The 24521-nt window shown below is 36.8% G+C and overlaps 1 protein-coding gene across 15 annotated transcripts in view; it reads right to left on the bottom strand.

Moving 5' to 3' along the window:
- SEMA5A (semaphorin 5A) overlaps window positions 1-24521 on the bottom strand; it is a 318019-nt gene that overhangs the window by 91011 nt on the left and 202487 nt on the right. For all 15 annotated transcript variants that reach the window (XM_069004052.1, XM_069004056.1, XM_069004053.1 and 12 more), the window contains one exon: window positions 2265-2472. In XM_069004052.1, coding sequence (XP_068860153.1) covers window positions 2265-2472 — 208 coding nt within the window. The remainder of the gene's footprint in view (window positions 1-2264; window positions 2473-24521) is intronic.

Genomic DNA, 24521 nt, shown 5'->3' with positions numbered 1-24521 from the left:
CCATAAGCCAGGAAAAAAACTAGTCAAACCAAAAGTTAATTATAGGTGAGAGAAAGATTACATCTGCATTGTCCAAATAACCTGAGTCCCTAATGATAGATGACAAGGAAATTCCTTTTTTCATCTGGATCACATCTGTAAATCCTATCCTTTTTCACAAAACAGAGCTAGAATTGCTGGTGAACTCTTTAACCAAGAAGAAAGCAAGGATGGCAAGTCTTTTGGTGCAATGAATATTTAATTACTACAAGAGAAGTCATACAACTACAAAAGACATGATTGAAAAACCCCACAAGGAATCATTTTATCTCCTTTTAAATAAGTCATTCCACTGGAAGATGAGACTTCATACACATCTGGGAAGAGGAATAAATTATCATCTGAGCAGTATTTGAGGCATTTAACTACCATTTTGCTCAGTAAAATGGGAAAGGCACCATTTTTTTGGTTTGTTTTCTTTTGTTCTAAAAGGCATTCTAAAAGTTAGACAATTAAAGCCCAATTAAAGGGAGAGGAATGAATAGCCTGCAGCCATGCATGGGGTCTGTGATTTGAAGCAGCAGTCCTAACCTGCGAGGGCAGAAGCATGTTTGGGCCCTGCAGCTGGAATAACATTGCCATTCCTTGGGAATTGTCCTGAAAGAAGCAGAGGTACCAGGGACCTTGGGCATTCACACCTCACTGAAAACAAAATGAGGCTCCAGCCTTGAAATGTCCAAAGTGGACTGCAGGCTTGATGTAAATACCAGCACACATCCTTTTTCAACTCACTGAACTGAGGAAAGATGAAACTTCCAAGGAAATTGAAACTTGGTCATAGGTAGGCCACTAAACCAACAAAAAGCTTGAAGCAGAGACTTGCCCATATACAACTTTTCCCTAAAGTAAGCTTGGCAGGACTTCCAATGGGGCTTCAAGTGTTCTTCTGTTTCAAAAGAAAATGCCAAAAATATGCTACATAAGACAGCATAAACAACAAAAGGGCTGGTAAAGAACTGTAAGAAGTAGAATTCTTCCCTCCCCTGGTCTGCTTGTTTTCTAGGGCACAACTTTTCCTTCAGTCTTGTTCTCAACCCAGTAGCCTTTCACTGGCTTCTTGCATGGTACCAATCCCCATGGTGAGCCAGGTCCCTTGGAAATGTCCTTCCACTATCACTAAGCCACAGCTCTACCACACCTGTATCCTGTGGTCACTTCCCTGCTGTGACCAACTGTGTGGTCCCTCTGACAGCCAGAAATGTCTCTACCTGCAAATGGTCACACTGCCTTTTATGGGAGGTGTAACATCTCTGCTGCACAAATAATGTCTCTGTGAAAGACAACGCAAGAAAGACAACTGGAAGCCTTTCTCCCTCCTTTAACAGGCCAGCTTTTCAAAGGAATATATGTTAAACAAGATGAAGCTAAAACAAGCTAAAAGACCAACCAAATGCCTCTGTCACAGTTCTCAAAACCTCATGGCTGGTTCAGTGTCTATGTGATGTAACATAAAACAATTGTACTGAATTACCAGGACCACACATATGAAAGGGAAGATACAACTAACGAGAATAAATTAACAATCTTGAATAGCATGTTTTGCAACCCAGATGTATTTTCAGATAGCCTACTGAAAAAGTTGTGTGCTGAACTTTAAATTCCTTCACTATCATAATACAGCCTAGAACCAAGTGATAATTTGTAAGTTATCCTCTTTGAATACCTGTCAGCTGCATAGCCCTTTTACCTAGTAGCATATTTATATTTATTACAGTTTGCTGATCCAACACTGCCTCTAAATAGCCACTTTTCCAAATACTTTTAATTCTCAGTTCATCCAACCCACTTTTTTTTCTGAATCCACAGAGACATTGTTTACTCAGTTATAATACAGCTTAAAAAAAAAAAACAAAACAAAACAAAAAACAAAAAACCCCCTTCAATTTGTCCAAGTCACAAGCTTTAAATATATTAAACCAGCAGCTATATTGCACTTTACCAGATAACTGTTTTCTATATAAAACATTTCTTACTCTTTCACTTCACAACTCAGAATCTGCATAACGACACTTCAATGTGAATATAATTCTTTGAGAGCCTCACCTAGTCCTAAAAAGTTAGTACAAGTGGTCAGACAGTTCTGATAAACGCTGTAGACAGGAAGTCATTGCTGAGAGAGACAATTAATTTGGATTTCTTCTTGCAGTCATTTATCCTTCCCATTTTTCTGCAATCCCCTGCATGTATTTTTCTCCAGTCAAATAAAGATAGCTGATTCTTCATACCTGTATGTTTTGTAAAAGAGACATCTCTTCAGGGGGACCTTAATCACATGTTCCTGAAGGCCCACAAAAAGGACACTCTGGCTGTGCAGGATCTGAAGGCTCCTGATGGGCTCTCGCTGACTTTTCGGCAGGAGTTCAATTTCCTCAAGCAGGCAGCTGCTTGAAGTCTGGTTCATTGGGGCAAGTACTTTCTTAATGGTGCCATAGTCTGAAAACACAAGAGGAAAATAAGTTACTAAAAAAAATCACACTAGAAATTCTACCTGCTTGGTGTCATTCAGTGAAAAAAATTTTGTCCTGTGCTGGATGTTTTCAATGAAGCCTCAGAATGCGGGATTATTTTGACTGAAGTTTCCTAAATTGATTATAGCACAGTGAAACGAACTTATAAAACTTTAAAGTCTGTTTTCATGCGATGCAATACATTAAAAAAAAAAAAAAAAAGAATAAAAGCTAAAAAGTTATTAATGCAGAATGGCCTTCACAGCAATAGTCACAAGAAAACAAGGTTTCAAAGTCTGGCTTTATAAATGTACATTCATGCCAAGGGTTACTGGTTTCAGTCTACCAGATTGTACTACACTTTACTATATTTAGAGCAATTTAAAAAGCAATAAATTCCATAATTTTCCCAGTTTGTTTTAATATTCTTTGTGTTAAAAATTATAGGGGTTAGAGATGTATCACATTCATTTAATAAAGCACACGTATATGCTTATATGCAGGTCTTAATTGAGTCTAGGTGAATATAGCAATGAATGAGGCTGCATCCCTTCTTACCTCTCTCAAATTTGACCTCTGAAAAACCATAGCTTTTAGCATTCACTCTTCACTTCTATTCTTAATGTGAGTTCTCAGGAAAGACAGTTACACATTGAAAACCAGTGTCAGAATATATGATAAGATTTATGATTCACTCCTGCAAAGTTTTTAAATAATTTAAAAATATCAAAGTACATTTGTTCTGAACACAAAGGACCACATTCTCACACTGATAAATATTTTAGGGAGCCGCAGCATTATGCAATCTTTTTATGTGGCAGCAGTACTAAGTATTAAGGATCCAACATTGCAAACACACACAGAGATAAGCTCTTTCTCATGAAGTCTTGAAAGACTTCCCTTTTGAGTTGGTAAAAATGGCAAGAGCAATGTTTGGGAAGGCCTGTTCTGCAGTCTGGAAAACAGTGGGTTTGCCATGATTAGCACAGGGCCAGAGGTTTGGCTCAGAGCTGTGCAGGCTCTCAGGACGTGTCTGGCCCTGTCTTGGTGAGTGCTGGTTTTATCCTTGGCAGCAAATGCCTGGTGGCCATGTGTCTGGGCCCCCTACACTGGCTCCACCCTGGGAAAACCTGAGGCCAGGGACTGGCACCCCTACACTGTCACTGTACCCTCCAGGGTAACTGGGCTGAGGGCAACATGCCATTCCCAAACTTTGCTTGAGAAGTGGTGAGAAACAGCAACTAAGCAATCTTAAGAAAATACAAAAAAAGTAGTTTCAAATAGACTCCAAAATGAAAGAGAAGACTGAGAAACCAAGATGACAACTACTGTTAAAATCTCTTCTTGAGAAAATCTGAGCCTTGAGAAAGACTGAGTATTCAATTCTAAGACCTGGGGAAGTACTGGAAGGGAGAGAATACACCAAACAGCAGGGGAGGTTAATAGGAAGTTTATGTGTAAGATATAATATTCCATAATATTATATAATTCCATTAAACAGTCAAAACTAATTAGATAAACCATAAATGATTAGCTCAGTGTATAAAATGGATTCCCCTTAGTCCATAAAAAGATTTTGATCATATCAAATCATGTATGCATGTGAAAATTTTCTGCCTAGCCTCTCAAGTTTTAATATAATCACTTCATATATCCGCTTACATTTTTCTCCTTTCTTGATATAAACATGCTTGACCATTTTTTAGGAAAAAATCTTTCATTAAATTATAATTTTAATTTTTATTAACCTTTTTGATATTAAAATATCTTATTTGATGATCCCTTTTCTTCCAAACAACCTAAAGCAACCTCATATTCAAAAACTAATTAAATTGTTGCCAACAGTCAGTTTTGCCCCACAATTAAGCAATAACCAGCTCAGCTGAAAAGCGTAACAAGCAGTGTTTCCACTGATGACTACTGGATGCAAAATCCTGACTATAATTACAGTAAGTTTCATGGTCAAAATATGGTCTGAGACATGTCCCAAAATTCCAGCGCCTGTATGTGCTTGTTTTGGCTGAGGTAGAATTAATTGTCTTCACATTGGCTGGTATGGGGCTGTGTCTTGGGTTTGTGCTGAGCACAGGGCTGATAATATAGAGATGTTTTTGTTATTGCTGAGCAGGGCTTACACAGAGCCAAGGCTTCTGCTTTTTGTACTGCCATGCTGGGGAGGAAGTTGGGGGTGCATGGGAGGCTGGGAGGAGACACAGCTGAGACAAGTGACCCAAAACGACCAAAGGGATATTCCAGACCATGTGGCATCATGCTCAGATATTAAGTGGGGGAAGAAGGAAAAAGTGCGGGGGGACATTTAGAGTGATGGTGTTTCTCAAGTCACCATTATGTGTGATGGGGCCCTGCTCTCCCGGAGGTGGCTGAACAGCCGCCTGCCCATGGGAAGGAGTGAATTAATTCCTTGTTTTGCTTTGCCTGTGTGTGTGGTTTTCCTATTAAACTATCTTTATCTCAACCCACATGTTTTCTTCTGATTCTCTCCCTGACCCCGCTGGTGGGGGAGTGAGTGAGGGGCTGTGTGATACTTGGATGCTGGCTGGGCTTAAACCATGACACTGTGCTAATTACTGAGTGAAAGATGAATGATTTTCTTTTGAGGAGAGAAGCTGGAAAAATGTACCAAGAAGAAGCAGTCAGATCATTTTAGAGATGTAAATTAATTGGTATTGCTTTATAGATCAGTCAGTGCAACTCTGTATCACTTGCTTAACTGGCAGACAACAGATTCAGTATGATTCACGATGAATTGTCTTTGGCTTGTCACAGTTTTCCTGCATGAGACAAAAATCAGGTACACATTCAGCACATGCTTCTTCTACAGACTAATATTTTTTCCTACCACTGTGCTGGGTCTAGCATCTACAGACTGAATCATTTGCTGTCACCTTCCCCAAGAGAAGAAAAAAAACATGACTGCAGGCCTCCCTCCCCTATGCCTACTTACATATTCAGTTTAGAAGTAGAGCTTTGGACAGGAGAATATGATCAAACATTTTGTGTTTCTTGTGGCTCGTTTATTATAGAGCACAAACTTACATTTCTTTATATTCAAGTCTATGACCTGGAGATCACTGTTACAGCTGCATACCCCAGAAAGAAATAAAATATTCTCACTTTGAGAACTGCAGCACTAATGCCTTCCCCAAGATATCTGTCATTGCTCTTGTTCTTCCTTCTTATCTTGGCATACATTCTCCATTTCTCATATTTCCTTTTGCTCTCTTTCAACATCTCCCAAACCATTCCTTTTTCATTTGTTGTCTAAGAGGATCAGCACTCAGAAATGTTGAAAGTCACAATTGACTAAGCTTCAAGTGAAGAAACAGTGCCTGAGATCCCACAGATTATCAGGAAGAAACACTGCTCTTTTCAGGAGCAATGTGGGTCATATGCAAACTCAACAAAAAGGAATAGAATGTTACCTGAGATCTACTTCTGCCTCAAAAAACTCCCCTACTTCTGACTTCTAGAACCTATCTTGTCTGCCCTAAATTCCTACTGTGTATGAGTGATTTTGCAAGCACCACCTGGGAGACCAGACTTGGGTGAGGATCTGGTTTTACTCTACAACCTTGGGACAGGCACAGATTGAATTGGTGGTTGTATTCACCAGCCTATGGTACATAGCAAGGGTGTGTAGATATCCACATTCTTGAACTACAGTAGTGTGCAACGTGGCTGTATCAGGCTTCCTTACAGCAGAAAAGCACAGCCAGTGATTCCAGTGCTTTCAAATGCCAGGTGTTTTGCTCCAGTGTTTCCAATCCTACTACAATATGTGCAACATTATGTGCAGCCTCCAGCAAAGACTGCAGATTTCCTAAAGAACTCGTAGAAGTCCCATCCTCAAAAGTGTTGTCTGTCTGGCCATTTTCACACCACAGTTGTAAAGCAAACTAGGGAGAAAAGTAGAGAAAGAAAGAAGTCTGGAACATGGCTCTAGGGCATGGAGGTTTTCAGATCTGTCACAGTCTTTCAAGTGAGTATTTAATTATATAATCAAACTAACTGCCAAGAAACAGCTATGAAGGACAGTAAGCACAGAGCATCTTAATGGATGTAACTATTGCCACGGACACAGGGAAAGCTCCAGTTTCATCACAAATCTCAAGCCTGAGCCTAACAGCCAATTAAGAATTCAAATAAATGGCATCTTTTCATCCTGAACATAAGCAAGACACACTGGGATAGATCCAGACACCTGACAGCCTTTATTTAAGGATGGCCAACTATATACAGGAGTAGTAAAAGATAATGACATTGGCCAGAATGAGTAAATAATGTGCTCTGTTAGCTTGTACTGCAATACTTTCAGAGACTTGCAAAACCCACAACTGAACACCAGAAATCTAATCACTGTGAAAGAAGAGAAACATTCTTGTTAAAATATGGTTGTGTAATGTGTAGGAGACTATGAAGAACTGCATGGAGAACCTGAGATGGAGTTTTAGAGAACATGCTTGGAGGCAGCTAAGTCTGTAATGAACAAAATTTTAATGGGACAAAATGAAAGGATGATTTCTGAAAGTGAAAAATAAAGTTTAAGGTGTAAGTGGTATAAATCATAGCCAGCAACGGAAAATACTGCAAGAGTGCAGCTGAAATCATTACATTTTTGGTGACACCTGCAAAGCAAAACAGAAAATGCACATACAAAACAAACAGCAGATGCAACAAACTAATAAACCTGTAATTTCCTGAGTTTCCTAGCAGAAAGAAAACCATTCAAGGAATCTTTAGCAAATTCTTGCTATAGAGGAGAATAAATATTTACATGAGCTGTTATGTTTACAAAATATTGCTGCCTTCTTCGTGCAAACACATCTTTAACAAATCATCCCAAGGCAGTGTAGAAATAAGTGCATTTCACTTCTTTGAAAGAAGGGAAAAAAATCTCTACCCATCCCTTTTTGAGAGGGAGACACTTTCAATCTTAACTCTTGCCATAGCACCTTGGAGAGTGGGTTGGTCTCCAGAAAGCAACTGAACCAGCACCAGGAGACAGAATCCAAACCAATGGTTTTCAGAAGAGAAGCCTACAGCACTGTCTTTCACTAATCTTGCTAAAAAATCATTGCTGTCTTCTAAACTAGATGAGTTGCAAGCAAAAGAAACTTAAAATAGCCTCAAAATATCTCTTCAGGCCAGCTCTATGCCTATATTTAAGACATTACAAATATTCCTGCACCTTCTGAGCACAACAAGGTGCCTTTACAGATCTGAAAATCTCCTCACATGTAGCAAGAAAAAAAATAAAGAAACAGCAAAATCTATTGTAAATTATAAACTGTCAATGTAAATGTGGGCCTGTTATTCCCACAAAACATTCTTCAGAATAGTAAGATGTCTTAAGCAGATTGAAGGATGTGGTCAATGCAGAGGAAAGGGGCAGTCAACACAATACACAGACGCTAAAGCAACATTCAGAACTTCAGGAGATGCATGTAACTAAACCTGAAAAAGATACCACCTATGCAAGAAATACTCTACTCTGTTTGTGATAATATGTGAAAACAACTCACTGACACACTTAACAATCTGACAGCACAATAATCAGGGAGATGGAGACTCGAGAGAATAGATTTTAAAGTGTAGCTGAAACAAATATGAATTATGTATATTTTCAAGAAATCTAATTTGAAATAGACTTTGGAAAATTATATTCAATAACTACTTTAATTTTATCCATTATACACTGGTTTTGCATCTTATTTGTTGTACACAAATTATTCTTCCCACTGGAAAATAAAAGCATTCAGACAGCTTTAAGACTGTTGAAATGAAAGGAAAAAAAGTCTGTTAATGTTAAATATCTTGTAAATAATATCCATATGTGCATATAAACAGTGTTTATATTAATCATATAAAAATTATATTGAACACCATAGAAACAACAACAAAAAAAAAAAATAGGGCATTAGGGTCATCTTTAAGGCAGAGTTCTCTCAGAATAAAAAATTAAAACACCAAATATAAAATTGATTAACAGAACGTGTAATAGTAAAAAATCAAAGAACGAGCAAGGTGATTGATAACCATTCAGCCACTGTGAAAAAAAGGTATCATCAATAGTTGCTTTCCTCCACCACAGGAAGGGGGAAAAGCCCTACCACGAAGCAGAATGTGCATTTGGCTAACAGCAGAAAATGATTCCAACGAACAGAAAGTATTAGGTTGCATAAGGGCTTTAGTGCGCTCGGCACAGAAAAAAAAGATGCAGGAACAACTAATGCAGCAGCTGGTTCAGCCTAAAAAGGGGAAGCCCAGGACTTATGATTTAGCAATCTGTCTAACATCAAAAAAGATACATATGGTACACAGAATACATGGGATTTAAATCCTACTCTTCTCCGCCCTTTCTAAGAATAACTTTAAAATTAGTTAAATCATTAGTAGAATATGGATAATTAATGCTCTGGCTATTATCTCTTTTCCCACATGGGGGTGGGGTACAGTTTAATTTAAAGCAATGGCACATTTAGAAGATAAGATAATATAACCATGCTCTGTAACTTAATTTATCTTTTACCTTCAGGTTTCTGAGATACATAGTTATACTTGAAATACAAGAATACATTTTTAATCATGCTCCAGCCCAAGGGACAAGTGAAAGTCTGGGCTTCTACCCTTCTTCTTTAAAAATGAAAAATATACTATGGGTAAGCATAGTACTTGTACAATGACACAGAAAATAAAAATAATATAGTTTAATTTTTAAATTCCCACAATAATTTACAACTTTAATTTAAATATTTTTATAATTTTAGATGTATATTTATTAATTTTTTAGGGAAAAGAGAGAACTTCAAAATGAATATGAAATTGTGATGCTTCATCAAGATATAAATTTCAATTTTTTTTAAATTTCTCTTTTTATTTTCAGAGCTGTTTTACATGTTTTTCTCTCCATTTGAAACTAAATCGGTCTTTGAACAACCTGATCAGGGTGATACTTAACTTGTTCTTTTGCTCTACTTTTAATATATTTTCGTGGTGTAATAAAATACATAGATGTGATTTTTCTACAAGTATCAGACAAAAATGGAGGTTAAAAATCTGAATGTTCTGTTTTGTGGGCTTAGCAGAGAAAGAAATGTTCAAGAAAGCTTAGGGAGGATTTAAACAAAAAACCATTGTGACTGCCTCGCAATTACAGGTCATTATCATTGTGATGATAACAAGGCAAGGGTGGATAATAAGAGAAATAGAGATATAAAGCACATTTGTTAGATCAAAAAGGCAATTATGTAACTGTACAACAAAACCTGCTATGAAATACTGCAGCTGGAAATAGAAAAAAGAATTTTGTTGCATTTCTCTGAGAAATGTTGCAAATTTATCTGTCCTGTTGATATGGAGATTTATTTTTAAACACCACAAAGGGCTAAATGAAACTCTGGTTACTCTCTGCGCCATCACTTGCAGGAAACAGAAAAGCTTACGCTTTCCCTTATCCAGGTCTCAGTTTTCCTTACTCTATTGCAGGATACTTGGAGGAAAAAAGAAGTATGCAAGTGACCCGGAAAAGTCATAAATCATTGCCCATTGGCATCTAATGAAATTTCAGTAAATTAAATTAACTAAAGTTAATTAAAAAAAAAAAAAAAAAAAAAAAAAAGCTACATTCTGGGGCTTGAAAAATCTTGCAGCTTATTCACGTGAGACCTTAGTACAAAATCATGAATATGTTTGGTCTTGGTATTTTCGACCCCCTGTGAAGTAAAAAACAGGTATAAAAACATGTCTGTTCTAGGTATGTTACAAAAAGAAAAATAGGGTGTGTCATTTTTTTATTATTCCAGAATTTGAACCAAATAATTTTTTCCCCATGCTCAATATCAAAGGGCTTTGCATTTCAGAGATTGTTTATGTAGTACTGCTATTGCTAGAAAGTAATAATAATCTAAGGATATTTGGCCATATAACAGCATTGAATTTTACATCTTAAAAGCTTTTAGGAAAATCCATGGTCATTGCTGCTCTGCTGGTGTGTTATCAGACAGAGAAGTTAACAAAAATTACCAGGGAAGTTAAGACTAAATTTAAGAAAAAGCAACTTCAACTACTAATAAAATAAAGTTTTCTGCTTTTTGTGAAACTATACGTAATACATAGCAATCTTAAAATGGGACATTCAGTTGTCTGGTGTCTTGGCAATTAGAAAGGAAAAAAAAAAAGTGTTAAAAAGGTACATGCATAATTTAATATATTTATTAAAAGCTAATTTTAAATTATATACAGTTATACCACACAGTCCTTAGTGTGTTAACAGCTTCAAACACAGAATAGTTGCTTAACTTAGGAAACAGGAAAGGTTTGACTCTTTCTTGGAAGAGAGCTTTGGAAGCAGTAGAAGAAAAACACAGAAAAATCCTATATTAAATTATCCTTATCTGGGTAAGACCCCAAGTATTTCTGCAATCTGGTGTGGTTTTGTTTTTCAATTCTTAGATGCAACTACAGCAGTTTTGAAAGACAATCTATAAAAAGCAAGTACACATAATATTTTAGATTTATATTCTTTATATTTGGCTTTGACTCCTTCTTATTCCCTCTTTCCTCTTCTATTTCAAGTAAATATTGATGTTCTTCCTTATAGTATTGGAAATTATTTTAAAACAACACTGAAATAAGATACATTTTTAATAATGCTTGTCAACAAAGGAGGTCTGATGGTCTATTACACATCCCCAGCCTTCCATGCAGGGGAGAGAATTTAACTCATTTATCTGCTATTAAGAATCCGCAAGGAGCAATTTTAACTCACTGGCCCACCTTTATCTACTACTACTACTTTTTTTCACCATCTATTTGCATACCTTCTAAAATTATTAGCAAGCTTCTTAATGCCCTAGTGGCTATTCCAAGAGAAACTCAGTTGTGCCTCTTCAACTACAGGACTTTCTCATAGTTGTATGTCAAAATTATATACATATATATATATATTTTTTTTTTTAAGGGAATATTTATGAGCTATCCTTTCTACACAGAAATTAGAACTGGTGACTTAACCTTTTGAATAAAAAAGTGTTGATCTAGATACTAGTTATTAAAAAACAAAGACCTTTCTTCAAAGCCATGTGCCTGGGAGGACAAAAGGAACATACGAATTCATGACATATGTAGCCCAATAAGGACTGCAGAACAAATTCCCTCTCTAAAAAAGAATAAAATAGAATTTTTAAAAAATTGCTTCCATTTTAACATAAAACAATTTTGGGATGTATCTATCAATGGAAATCGGGAGAATCACCATCTCAATCCTCTCTCTACTGTTTTGCAGAGGAAAACTTTGTAAACATACAACATTCTTTAGAACACTTCTGTCCCCTGTAGATTTAAGTCCTATGTGTTAAAATGTCTCAAAAGCATCAAGCATATACTCTGTTTGCAGTTGAATTAGCAAAGCTTTCTTCCAGTAGCTACCATGCAAAGAGTTAAATACCTGCATTTAGTACAGAAAATATCCACTGCTCCATAAAGTACAACACATTATTATATATTTCCACTAGTAGGATTTCCTATGAATCAAAAAGGTATTTAAGTTTAGGAAATAGGGCAATTTGTGTACCATCCCTCAGCAGCCATTTTGCATCTCAATTGGAATTTAAATCCAGCTCCAGTCAGACTCATTCAAAAATTATTCAAATAGAGAATTCAAGCCCTAAAGGGAAATTCAGATCTACTTGAGACTAAGATGCAAAGCAACTGGCAGCTAAACCAAAGCAGTATGCCATTTTTTGAAAGACTATTTCTATAAAGTTGAAGCTGCTAACTCCTCAAACTGAAATATCTTCTCTCTGCTTTTGGTCTTTTCCAGAAGATCAAGCAAAAACCTACACTAAATAACAAGTACATGCTGAATTACATGTCTCAGCCACCACATCATTTATGTCTGTTTCTTTCACAAAGAAAATGAAACTATCTCAGCATATTAGACTGATGCTTATATACTCTAGTGGCAAAGTTGTACCCTTCCTAGATCTAAACCAGCTGTTTTTTCTTGCCTGACCAATAAATAAACACATAAATAAATAAAATTTCAACAATTCCAAAATGTATATATTTTTAATGAATCATGCTCACTGGCCTACCTTTATCTACTACTTCTATTTCCAATCTTATAGAAGATTTTTCAGCTTGCCACATATGTGACTTGCAGCTGAGATAGAAATTCATAACATTTTGTCTAAGTTGAAAATTAATCTATCCATAACAGTTCATGTACTCCACTTAGAAGTAACATGTGTCTGTAGAATACCTATAAGCAAATGCTATAGCAGCTACAGTTTTTTAACAGACTATAGTTGATTAGGAAACATTTATTAACATTTCATTCTGTGATACATTCCTTTCACCTGTTGAGACAAAGCATTATATATTTTAAGACTTTATGAAGGGGTATCTTTTATCTATCTTTTATTTGAAACCTCATATAATTATTTTCCAATGATCAAAGTTTTAATAGAGAATAAATAAAGAATAATAATTAATAAAGAAAATTTTGTTATGAAACAATTTGGACACTTGTGAAATCTGGATTCAATTACCAACTTTTTTTCTCTAGATTTCATGTGTGAAACTGGTATTCAGAATAGTAATTCTATTCCACCTAAAGTGAAAAAAATTCAATCTTGAAACTTCACTTTTTATAAAACTGTTTCATGTAATTATCACAATATCTAATCATAAATACTTTAACAGGTACATTTCCCTACTGAAGATTTAAAACTTCTTTTGTTACACTGCTTGCTTGCCCACTGACTTGATTCCATGACAAATTCAAAACCCGTGACAGGCAGTTACTTTATTCGCCCTCACTATTTAGGAGAAATTTGGACCAAAGACAGAAAAGTCTCAGTTGCAGCCAAGAAAAATCATTAATGTTTTTTTTATGCCCTGCATGTCCCTAGGGAATTTTCAGGAACTTATTGCTAAATTAAAAAGCCATTGGAAAAATATTTTAATAATCCTTGGAGCAGGGAACAAGGCATCACCTCTCTAGATGAATTCTCTACCTCCTTGGTTTGATAGCTGTATGGCCACATGAACTGTGTGCTCTGCGTGCACATTGAAACAGTGCCAGCGAGTGGATTTGGGAGCAGCAGCCCCTTCTCTTCTGGATCAACCATTCAACATGGAGGTGCAAGAAATGGCTTTGAACTCTGAAATGATGAGGCATTAAACCTCAGCTCTACATACCCCCCACAAATGTTGCTGCCATCCAGATGACATCTTTAACAGACTGACCCTTCTATGTTGAGTTGCTGTGTTTATTGCCAAGAATAATCCCTGAGAAATGTATCCAATTTTCTCAGTGCATAGTTATTTGATCATGTCCCTATACGAGGTATCACCATTTCTAACCTCTTCAGGAAGTTATATAAAAATGTGAATAACAATACTTTAGTTACTACCATTGGTTTAAGAAATGCTATTTAAGCAGAGAGGATATGGTTAAAACTACAGCATAAAATCTTTAGATGAGGCTTTAATGAGTTGGGGAAAAGAAGGCTGTTTCTCAGGACTTGGCAAAGAGATGATGGACAAGAATTTCAAACTTGGCTTCAGCACCTCACACTCTTTTTCTTCCTTGGGGAGGTGTCAGGAAATGTCAAGCAGGCCATGTAGATCAAGGCATGATTTCTAACAGTATCGAGCAAACATTTATTGATTTTACCAAACAATATTCTCATTCTGAATTCTTATTTAAATTACCCAAGTTCTGGCTACAAACGTACTCAGTAATGGAAATAAATACAGTGACCATGAAAAATTATATCAGCATGCTCAAAGAAGGCCAGTAAAACATTTTTTTTTGTCCTGCATGACACTTAAATAACTTGGCATATAAAAAGATACATTCTTCCAGCTTAGAAAGGAATGGCCTTCAACAATGTCAGATTCAACATTATATAGAATACCAAGACCATTTTGGGGCACCAAGCCTACAGACAAAACAAACTACATATATATTAGTGTTGATCGTACTTCTATTACTACATTTGAATCAAACAGATGCTGCCAATATCCACACTGACCTGTGAGCATGTGCTATGAGACTATCAGTACCAAGATTCCCAACAGATGTCTTCAGAAGTCTCAGATGCTTTGTTCTATAGGATATGAATCCTACTTTTAAACCAACACTATCAGAAGAAACAATTATATAAGGACTGCTTAGGCTGTACAACTTAAGGTTGTACACACTAGATAATGAGTTACTTAGTTTGTACTTCCAGGCATAAACTAGGACAAGCTAGGCAGCAGTTCAGATATAGCTAGCTGAGAAGACTGTGACTGACCACACGGTTTTGTTCCCAAAATTTTACTCCGTAAGTACAATTAGATAGCAACAAAACAGATCCAAAATCAAGAGCTACATGTGAATAACACCTATCCCAGAGAATGCCCATTTGGCAATATATTGAAATTACAGTCCCTTTTTTTTTGGCAAAATCCAGCTTTTACTGTACTAAAAATGACACATACACACACAAAACCTGAAGCCCTGAGGCAAAGATGATACAAGAATTCTTATGGTTCTAAATGGGAAAGATTCCATTTGTCAAGAGACACGCAATTTCAATATCCTGGATTCTGAAAAGAGAAAGAAATAAAACCATAAGGTTGTTACTCTGGACTGGTGTCTACAACTGACTATGAAACAAACAAAGTCTATATTAATTTCCCATAAACTTCTCATGAACAGAAAACATTCTGATTTTGAAGAGATCTTCTAAAATGCTTAATCAGTATCTAGGACTGGACTTCCCAGATAGTGGAGATGAGCACCTCTGAAGAGTTGTGCAACCTCTAACTAAAGTAGTAGAGTAGGTAATAAACATAGATATTAATCGTGAGATGAAGTGGTTTGTGTGATTTAAGGCTTGCCATCTGACACAGAGCAGCAGTGAAGAATGCCACACTGTGCATGAAGGAAAAAATTACTATCCAGTACAAGCCTTGGATCTCTGCCAGTCTTCCAAAGTTGAGAGGCATTAACTCTGATTGAATCTGACTGGACAGGGAGTGCTTACTGCTCCTATTATTTTTTATTGCCTTCCTTCGTACCACCAAAACAACAAATACCTTGTACGACCCAACACATGCTATGAATATGATAGTGCTTTCCCACTGAATAAATTTTTCAGTGCCCAGATCAAAGAAGCATTTAGATGTACAAGTGAAGAAGACTGTTTCTCAGATAATAACCCACAACAAACCTTGCCTGATCTCTTAACCGAGTTGTATGTGGTTATTTTCATTGGAAGCGTCAGAAAGACAACTAACTACTGTATGGATCCAGAAGCCTCACCAACTTGACTGAAGAGGAAGTTTCAGGAACTATCCTCTACTCAAACTCATTTGTAGTTTGCATAGCACGTGCCCCTGTGCCTCAGTCCCAGGATGTGTCAATTCCAGTACACATATCCATATGGAACCTCAGCAGCAATTTCAGCATAAAACTCAGTTTTTGCTGAGAAATAGAGAAGGAAAGAATGATGCTGATTTCTTTTTTTCTAATCAAAGTAAATAAGAAATTAACAAGAAACAGAAACAAAGTTGGGATTAGAGAAATAAATCTCAAAACCTCTCACTAGAAGCTGTTCATCTAATCACCCTCACTACTACATTAGAGCAGCCATAGCCATAGTACATAGCCATGGCATACAATACATACAATCATACTACATTACATTACATTACATTACATTACATTACATTACATTACATTACATTACATTCTTTATATAATGGTCTAGGATATCTGGCAGTAACCAGAAAGTCTCACAGATCTTATTAGTTTAAAATCTTTTATTTGCTGGGTAAGTGATCTACTGTTTGCAGTCATGGCTATTCCTCCTAAAGGTGTGCGGCCATAGGACCAAATTTCTAAGATTTATGAGATAAGAAAGAAAAATAAAAAAAACCTAAAAATTAGAATAATTAATCTGTAAACAAGTAACTCTTTGCTGCAAATATTATGAGTCTTACCCAGAGACTTGATTACAGTAAAATGCATGGAACCTAATCCACCTTTTATGATATAACCTGCAGGTTACAGGACTCTTCACACAAAGACCACAATATCTGGAATAAAGGATCTTCATATTTTGATGACTTATAAGACACAGAACAAAGTGAATAAGGCATATCTTTATTGAGAAATTATTTAGCTTGTTAAGATTTGACATGTCCTATGACCAGAGCTAGGTAAGCACAAGAAAAAGAAATCCCAATGATTACTTGTGACACTGCTTGTATATACTTAAACATCTGGATTTATTGAGGTTTACCAGGAAAAATGATGCAGAATGAAGAAGCTTATAAACATCAACAAAACCAGGAGTTTAGTAGAATATCCCATTTAATGACTGCTTTCCTGACAGCTCAGACTAAATATTGTACATATCATGGAAAAATACTTGTGATCCAGTTTTGGGTTTTTTAAGGTCAAAGCTGAGTTTAATATAAGGTTCAAACTTTTCTTTCTCCCTGTGATTTAACTATTCCACTTTCTTCTTTGGTTGGCATGCATTTACTGAGTCACTCTTATGCATGTCCACCTTAAAAGAAAGGCTTTTATAAAAGCAAAAGGCCCTAGAGATCATTCTAAAGAAGTTCACAATGCTCAGCAACGTGTGACAAAGTTAAGTCTCTTCAAAGGGAAAGCTTCTTCCCCACATCTCTCAGAAAGAGTCCTGAGTACTGTGTACTCATACAAGGGCTACACAGTTGGTACAAAGATCAAATTTCATCCCAAAATAAAGTTAATTCCAACACTGTTTCCAAAATTAAGACCAAGCCTGTTGACTGGACCTGCACAGTATTGGGGCAAAAAGGGTTTTGAAGGTAAGCATAGATCATAATAGATCTTTGCTTTGGAGACAGCAGGACAACACTGAGCACCATGCAAGATAAGCTCTTGCTCACAGCTTCACATTCTATGCATTAGAATTAGAGAACAATAAATGAACACAGGGGTTGTCAAGTCTAGTTTCTCTTCCAGGAAGAAGAGGTGATAGTTGCAACAAAAAAAATAGGAAGAAGGAAAAGCTACTTGGCCATTCTAAGTTTATAAAGTAGTCAAACAGGATTTCAAAGCTCAGCATAACTATGATAAAGAGGAGCTGTTCTTTTTTTAATGGAAGGTTGAGACTTTGTCTCCAGCTCTTTACAATCTGTTTCCCTCCCTGGCCCACACATTAATCTCACTCCCATGCAAGCAGAGCCAGCTGTTCTTCAGCCAGTAGCTTCTTGCAGCATTTCTGATTTCCAGTGGCAGCACAGAAGTGCACACACCGTATGTTCTTTGGACATTTATTTATAGTCTTTATCTGACAGAGCTGGGCAATTATAAAGACGTAATGATAATTTGTGAACAGCAAAAAAGGGCTTCTCTTCTTAAATTTGTCCCTTGAGAAAACAGAAAACCATCTACTTGCAGCAGGCAAGTCAGGAGCATGATAACTAATATATGAACAAACACTATGAGCAAATAGCAGCAACAAACTAATCAAAATCATGACCTATTTATGGGTTGATTATAATAACAAAAAATGACTACAAATAAGTGCTGGGTAATTTGTGAACCAAATAAAGGGCTACAATTCTCACATATAAATTGCTGTCAATGAATAATTTAACCAGCTCTAGTTAGAGCCATCTATTTATTAAGAAAGCTCACCAACTGGATCTGGCAGAATGATTTATCTCTATACACAGTGATAAAGCCAAGGGAAATCAGTACTGCTGGACATTTTAAATGCTGAGTTTGATCCTCTGGAGCCCCATAGTATCATTTATAACTCTATAGCCTTTACTTTAAATGTAGCCACTCTCATTTAGCACCATTTTGAAACCACTTTGCCCAGTACAGATGATACAATACACAAGGCAGCAAAAAATCAACATTTCTTCGTTTAAATTATATAAAAAAACAACAAAGGCTTGCATTATTCTTCTTCGCCTTTAGAGGTATTCTACATAGAAAATAACATAAATATGCTAGCAGAAATATATAGCAAGCCTTTGAAAAGCTAGCATAAATCCCAGAGTGAACATTAGACTCTTCAAGACAAAACCATGAAATCTTTTACATCTTTTGTTTTAACTTTGCAGCCAAATGTTTCATGAAAAGATTAATAATATAAACAAAGTATTAATTCAGCTATGGTTTTTCTTTAACAGAGGTAGGTGTCACTTCAAAATCAGAAGAGAGGAAGGTTATTAATTTTATGATTTACTGTTTGAGTTTTTGAAACAAATGTTAAAGATCACCATGTTGCTGTTAAGACTGGTGTCTTCCAACATGCACCAGTTTTCCTCTGGTAACTGGTGAGCATCTGATCAAAGTTACAGGATGAGTACCCTTGCCTCAAGCATCTTAAAATGACATGACATAAGGCCAGAAGGGTAACAAGTTACAGGGAAATGGTTTTAAAACCACTGCCAGGGTGCTTTACAACTCTGAAAAAGCGCACTATACCTTTGAAAAGCAAAGGGATAAAAGACAAAACAACTGTTTTCTGTAACAACAAAAGAGAAATGGTTTTAAAAAGTGACAACTGTGTGCCACAGTGTATATGCCCCATTATCCATGTATACTCAGATTCCCCTGTTTCTGAGCTAGAAAGAATGAATACATACAAATAGACTACCTATTACTTTCACAGTTGACTTCTGACTTGAATTACAACTGCTTGGGTCCTTATCATTATTGCATTGATGTTGTAATTTCTAGACAAAGAAAGTGGTTCTTAACTGAGATGAAAAGTCTGTATTTCCTCTAGACAGAAATTATCTACAGATTACTTCCAAGAACCTCAATGCACTTAAGATAATGTAGTCAGGAAAAGCACCAAATTGGAAAAAATGTAGCCAACTAAAGCTTTGTTGCTCTCTTCACCACGTACGAAACATATATAAGCATATATATTTGCTTATAGCTTTCAGGTTGGCAACTGCACAGATACTACATATATTCTGACACTATGCATGTTAAACTGTGAAAGCTGCACACTTTGATCAGAAGCTGCAGTCTGCCAGGAAAATGACAGTATCTCATCAGAGATTTTTAAGTAAAAACATGCACACAACCTTTTTCTTGCTAAGGCCTTGGGTTGTTTCCTAGAACAAAATGTAGCATACTGATGACAAAACCAAAATGTACAAGATAGAACTGTAACAAAAATCACAGAGGAATCAAATCAGGGAGTACTTTGCATCATGTTGCACAGAGGATTCAAATCAGGAGTACTTTGCTCCCATCTACCAAGACAAACAGAAGAAATAAAAACTGTTATGATAGCATTCCTAAACTGAGTTTCATGCAAACTTCCAAATCTCTTCATTAGGTTGGGACTAGTTTCTGAATAATCTACAGTTTCAGGGCTTCATGAGAAAAAATGTTACTTTTGTGGAGTTTTACTACCTTTTTTAACCCTTCTAAAAGAAAATGTATGAAAATTCCATCTGCATTTTCTAAAAATATCTTTTGAAATTTCTTCATGAAACCTCTCCACTTGTTCATTCTAATTGCTGTATGTGTTTCATCAGAATTATTTTCATCATTATTCTCTGCATTGCTACCTGAAATTTTTAGAACTTCTTGGAAACCTGTTAACAGGTTAACCTGTTAACCTTTAAGCCTCAGATAGATCCTGGATTTATGGCATAAGAATTGTGGTTCACTTCAGTGAACAATCCACTTCAGAGACATGCAATGTAGCCAACAATAAACCTTTCTGGAGGTTTCATACTTTCTTACTAGGTCAGCCACACTACAATTTCATCGATGCTGTATTATAAATCCCAAAAACCAAGATCAGCACTGGGCATATACCATTTCTACTCAGGATACAGAGGGGACATACTCTGTCCAGTGGGATTGAAGAACAGAAAAAACACGGGAGTTTTTTTACCAAGTAGTTTTTAAGGATGACCTTTAAAGTTTTTCACCAGACAGTGCAAGTACTACCTTTTCTGAACTTCCAAGTTCATTTTTTCATAATTCCCTCAAGCTAGATACTCTATTTAATAATTTTCTTATTCATTTGAGTAAATAAATATATTTTGAAAAAGTCCTCTGAATAAGGGCTACTTGCTCTTGTTGCAGCATCCTATTTTGAAAAAAAAATATCAGCAACATTTTTAACCATAGGACACCTAGGCACTTAAAGGGTAGGAAAGAAATAAAATGGAGGGAAAAAATATGAAGAGAGGGGAGAAGGGAGAGAAGGGAGGGAAACAAACTATGACATATTGATTTTATTTTTTTTTTCAAAGAAAGAGGCCTTTCAAACTTAAAGAGTTTTAAGAATATTTAGTGTTTCTCTAGCTTGCTCTACTTTTCATGTATTGTTATAGATGATTTTCAGTTCAGAACATCTGTGCATGCTTTCCTTGATTTTCCTTTCTAAATCACTGACAATTGTTCCAGGGATTTCTTCTTGCCCAAAGCTAGCAGCACAAAATGTGCAGGAATTGATATATCCCTTCATTCTGTGTTAGAAGTCAGTATAGTGAAAGATTAAGATGTTTCTCCAAAGTACCAAAGTACATTTTTTATATAAGCAGTAGCTGTTAAGTTCTAGCACACCAGAATCTCCGAGCAGAATGATGACTTGGTAAAGGTTTAGGAAATGAATATTGTTGAATCAGCAGATTAATGCATTTGTTTGCTTACTCCCAGTCTCTCCTAAAGTAATACTACATCTATTTAAGGTTTAATGAAACTAGATTATACTTTTATACTCCCATGGTTGTTCTCCCCTGTAATATTTGTATTACAGGGTGGGTAATGAGGGAGTGAAGAGAGAACTTTCTCTTAACTATTGGCCATCTGTTTCAAAAAATGGGATTTTTGCTTTGAATAACAAAGACAGCAGAACATTCATTCGTATTAAATCCAATCTCTATGCCTACTTTTCCACTGAAGCTTTGTGCATTCTAAAAGACAATTTTTGAAGAACGTTGGAATGAATTATAACTACAAATGTTATGTGGTGTACATCTCTCACAGCATAGTTTGGGTCCATCCTGCTTTACACTGCTAAGTGCAAATTGCTTACTGACAGAATTTACATCAGAGTTGAATGCACTTTCCTTTAGGCTGCAGAAAGTACAATGACACCTATTACCACACTGTTGAATAAAAATGCAATTCAGCCCAACCAATTTGACATGATACTGGCATACTATAAGCCCAGGATAATTTAGATTGAAAAGGAGATCAGAAGGTCTCAAGTCCAACCTTCTGCTCAAAAGACAGCTAGCTATAATACACTGTGTCGCTTTCTGGCTTCGAAAACCTCCAAGAATGGAGACTGCACAACCTGTTGCTTGACTGTCCTAGAAGTGAGAAAGTTTTTCTTTATATGCAGTCTGAAATTCTCTGTGTGTTTTCTCTTGTCTTCCCAGCACGCACCAGTGTGAAGAGCATGACACTGCTCTCCATGTAAACTCCCTGTAGGTATTAGCAAGATGTTACCAGCATCCTGCTCCCCACAAAGCCTTTTCTCCTCAGGGATGAACAAGGCCAGATCCCTCAGCTTCCCCTCCTAGGGCACAGTGCTCCAGCCTCCAACAGAAAGTGTTCTTCCACTGAATTTGCTCCACGTTATCCATGTCCTTCTTGTATTGGGGGAGGCCAAAACTGGGGAACAAGTTGATCTCCTGCCTGTGCTCCTGATAATACAGCCCAAGATGCTATTGGCTGTCTTTGCAGTGATAGCATCCCTTCAGCATGCCTGAGTCCTTTGAATGGCACATCCTCCAGTGTAACTACTGGTACCCTAGTGGGGTATCAGCTGCACACATGATAGAGTGTGTGCTCCTTCTCCTCCTCCAGGTCACTGATTAAAAGATGTCAAATAGGACAGTGCTTGGCTCCTTATCACTTCTATCCATCCCATTAAAACTACCCTCTGAGCCTGACATTCTAGCAGCTTTTATAGATCCAGCTGCCCACCCATACAGACCATACATTCTCATTGGGATATATGAATATTGTGGGAGACAGTGTCAAAAGTCTTGCTAAAGTTACGTACTGCTCTCCTCATGCATTTTACCACAGAAAGAAATGAGACTTTTAGATGAGCTTAACCCTTTCTGGATGTTCCAAATCACTTTTTCCTACATCATGTGCCCAGAGAAGTGTGCTCCAAGGAGGTGTGCTCCTTGACTTTCCCAGGGACTGAATGCCCACTAGACCGTTGCTCCCCAGGTCATGGAATCATAGAACTGTTTAGCTTGGAAAAGATCTTTAAGATCATCAAGTCCAGCTGTTAACCCATCACTGCCAAGTCTACCACTAAACTGTGTCCCTAAGCCCCACACCTATATGTCTTTCAAATGCCTGCAGGGATGGTCATTCCACCACTTACCTGAGCAGCCTGTTCCAATGCCTAAACACCCTTTCAGTGAAGAATTTTTTCTTAGTATACAATCTAAATCTCCTCTGGAAAACTGGGGGCCATTTCCTCTTGTCCTAACACTTGTTACCAGTGGGAAGAGACTGATCCCTACCTGGCTACAACCTCTTTTCTGGTAGTTGTAAAGAATTATAAGGTCCCCCCTGAGCCTTCTTTACTTCATGCTAAACAACCCCATGCTCGTCATGGGACTTGTGATCCAGACCCTTCATCAGCCTCACTGCCCTTCTCTGGACCCTCTCCAGCACCTCAATGTCCTTCTTGTAGTGAAGGGCCTGAATCTGAACACAAGTTTCAAGGTGCAGACACACCAATGGGCAGTACAGGGGGAAAATCAAGCCTTGGTCCTGCTGGCCACACTATTGCTGATACAGTCCAGGATTCAATTGGCCTTCTTGGCCACCTGGACACACTGCTGGCTCATGTTCAGCCAGGTATCAACCAGCACCCCCAGAGCCTTTTCTCCTTGTCAGTTTTCATTCCTTTGTCCTTTTTTTGTAGCTGGAGCATCATGGTAAAAATTTAATTCCAAATTTAATTTACCACCACTTTTAATAATGCAAATAAATTAAATCAGGAAAGATACAAGAGCAACATTTCTCAGAGTGGTAGTAACTGTCAGCCCAGTCTTTCATCTCTCCCAAACATACACATGCTTTATGGCATTAGGAGCTTGGGGTAGATGACATTGTATGTGGGAGTAAACTCAGATATTGGGGAAATTCAAAAGCCTTAAATTTGGTTTGTTTCCAAAATTATTGTTTATTTTCAAAGTTAAGGCCACTGCCTTTTAGTTCCTGTTGTTAACAGAAGTAGTGGCATTTTTCTCAGTAATCTTTTATCATATTCAGTTTCCGATGAAAACTCCATGCTAACTACTCCACAGCTTCCACGTAAGCAAAGGCAGAGGTCAGGAGAAATAAGATGCTGCACAATTAATAATATAATGAAATTAAAATTATAATCTGCACCCCAAAGAAGGCAAAGTATCACCTTTCTCCTAGAATCTTAATATATAAATATATTAGTCTGTGTAATTTGGTACATCTTGGGATTTTTAAACTACATTTATGCACCGTACCTGTGGTATTTGTATATAAACACGTGTGGTAATTTCAAATTCTACCAAAAGTGAGTATTAATGTTTCTTAGAAAATAAGTCTTAATAATTACACTCAATTGGGGTAGAAATAATGTTAACAAAATCCATTGTGATTCAGTGAAATACATGTGAAATAGAATTGACTACATCAAGAAAACTTCAAGAATAGAATGGGGGTTTTACCATATGCTTTCTAACACTTATAAAACATATGCTGTCCAGTTACAGGAAAGCATGTGCTGAATTTAGACTAAAGATCCAGCTAAGGTAAGTACCCTGCTTCCATGAATGATCAAAACCAGAAGTACAGAGAAGAATGAAAGGCAAGCACTGATCACAAGGAGCATAGGAGCAATATCTGTTTTTAGCAGCACAAAAAGAACACAGAATCACTCCTGAACACAATTTATTAATGAACCGTGAAGCGTAAAATTTTAGATCCTCACTTGCTGACTCAAACATAAAAGATAACAC

The sequence above is a fragment of the Aphelocoma coerulescens genome, chromosome 2 (assembly GCF_041296385.1).
Source record: "Aphelocoma coerulescens isolate FSJ_1873_10779 chromosome 2, UR_Acoe_1.0, whole genome shotgun sequence".
NCBI lineage: Eukaryota > Metazoa > Chordata > Aves > Passeriformes > Corvidae > Aphelocoma > Aphelocoma coerulescens.
Note: the sequence above shows the minus strand (reverse complement) of the source record. Positions and strands in the feature narration are given on the sequence as shown.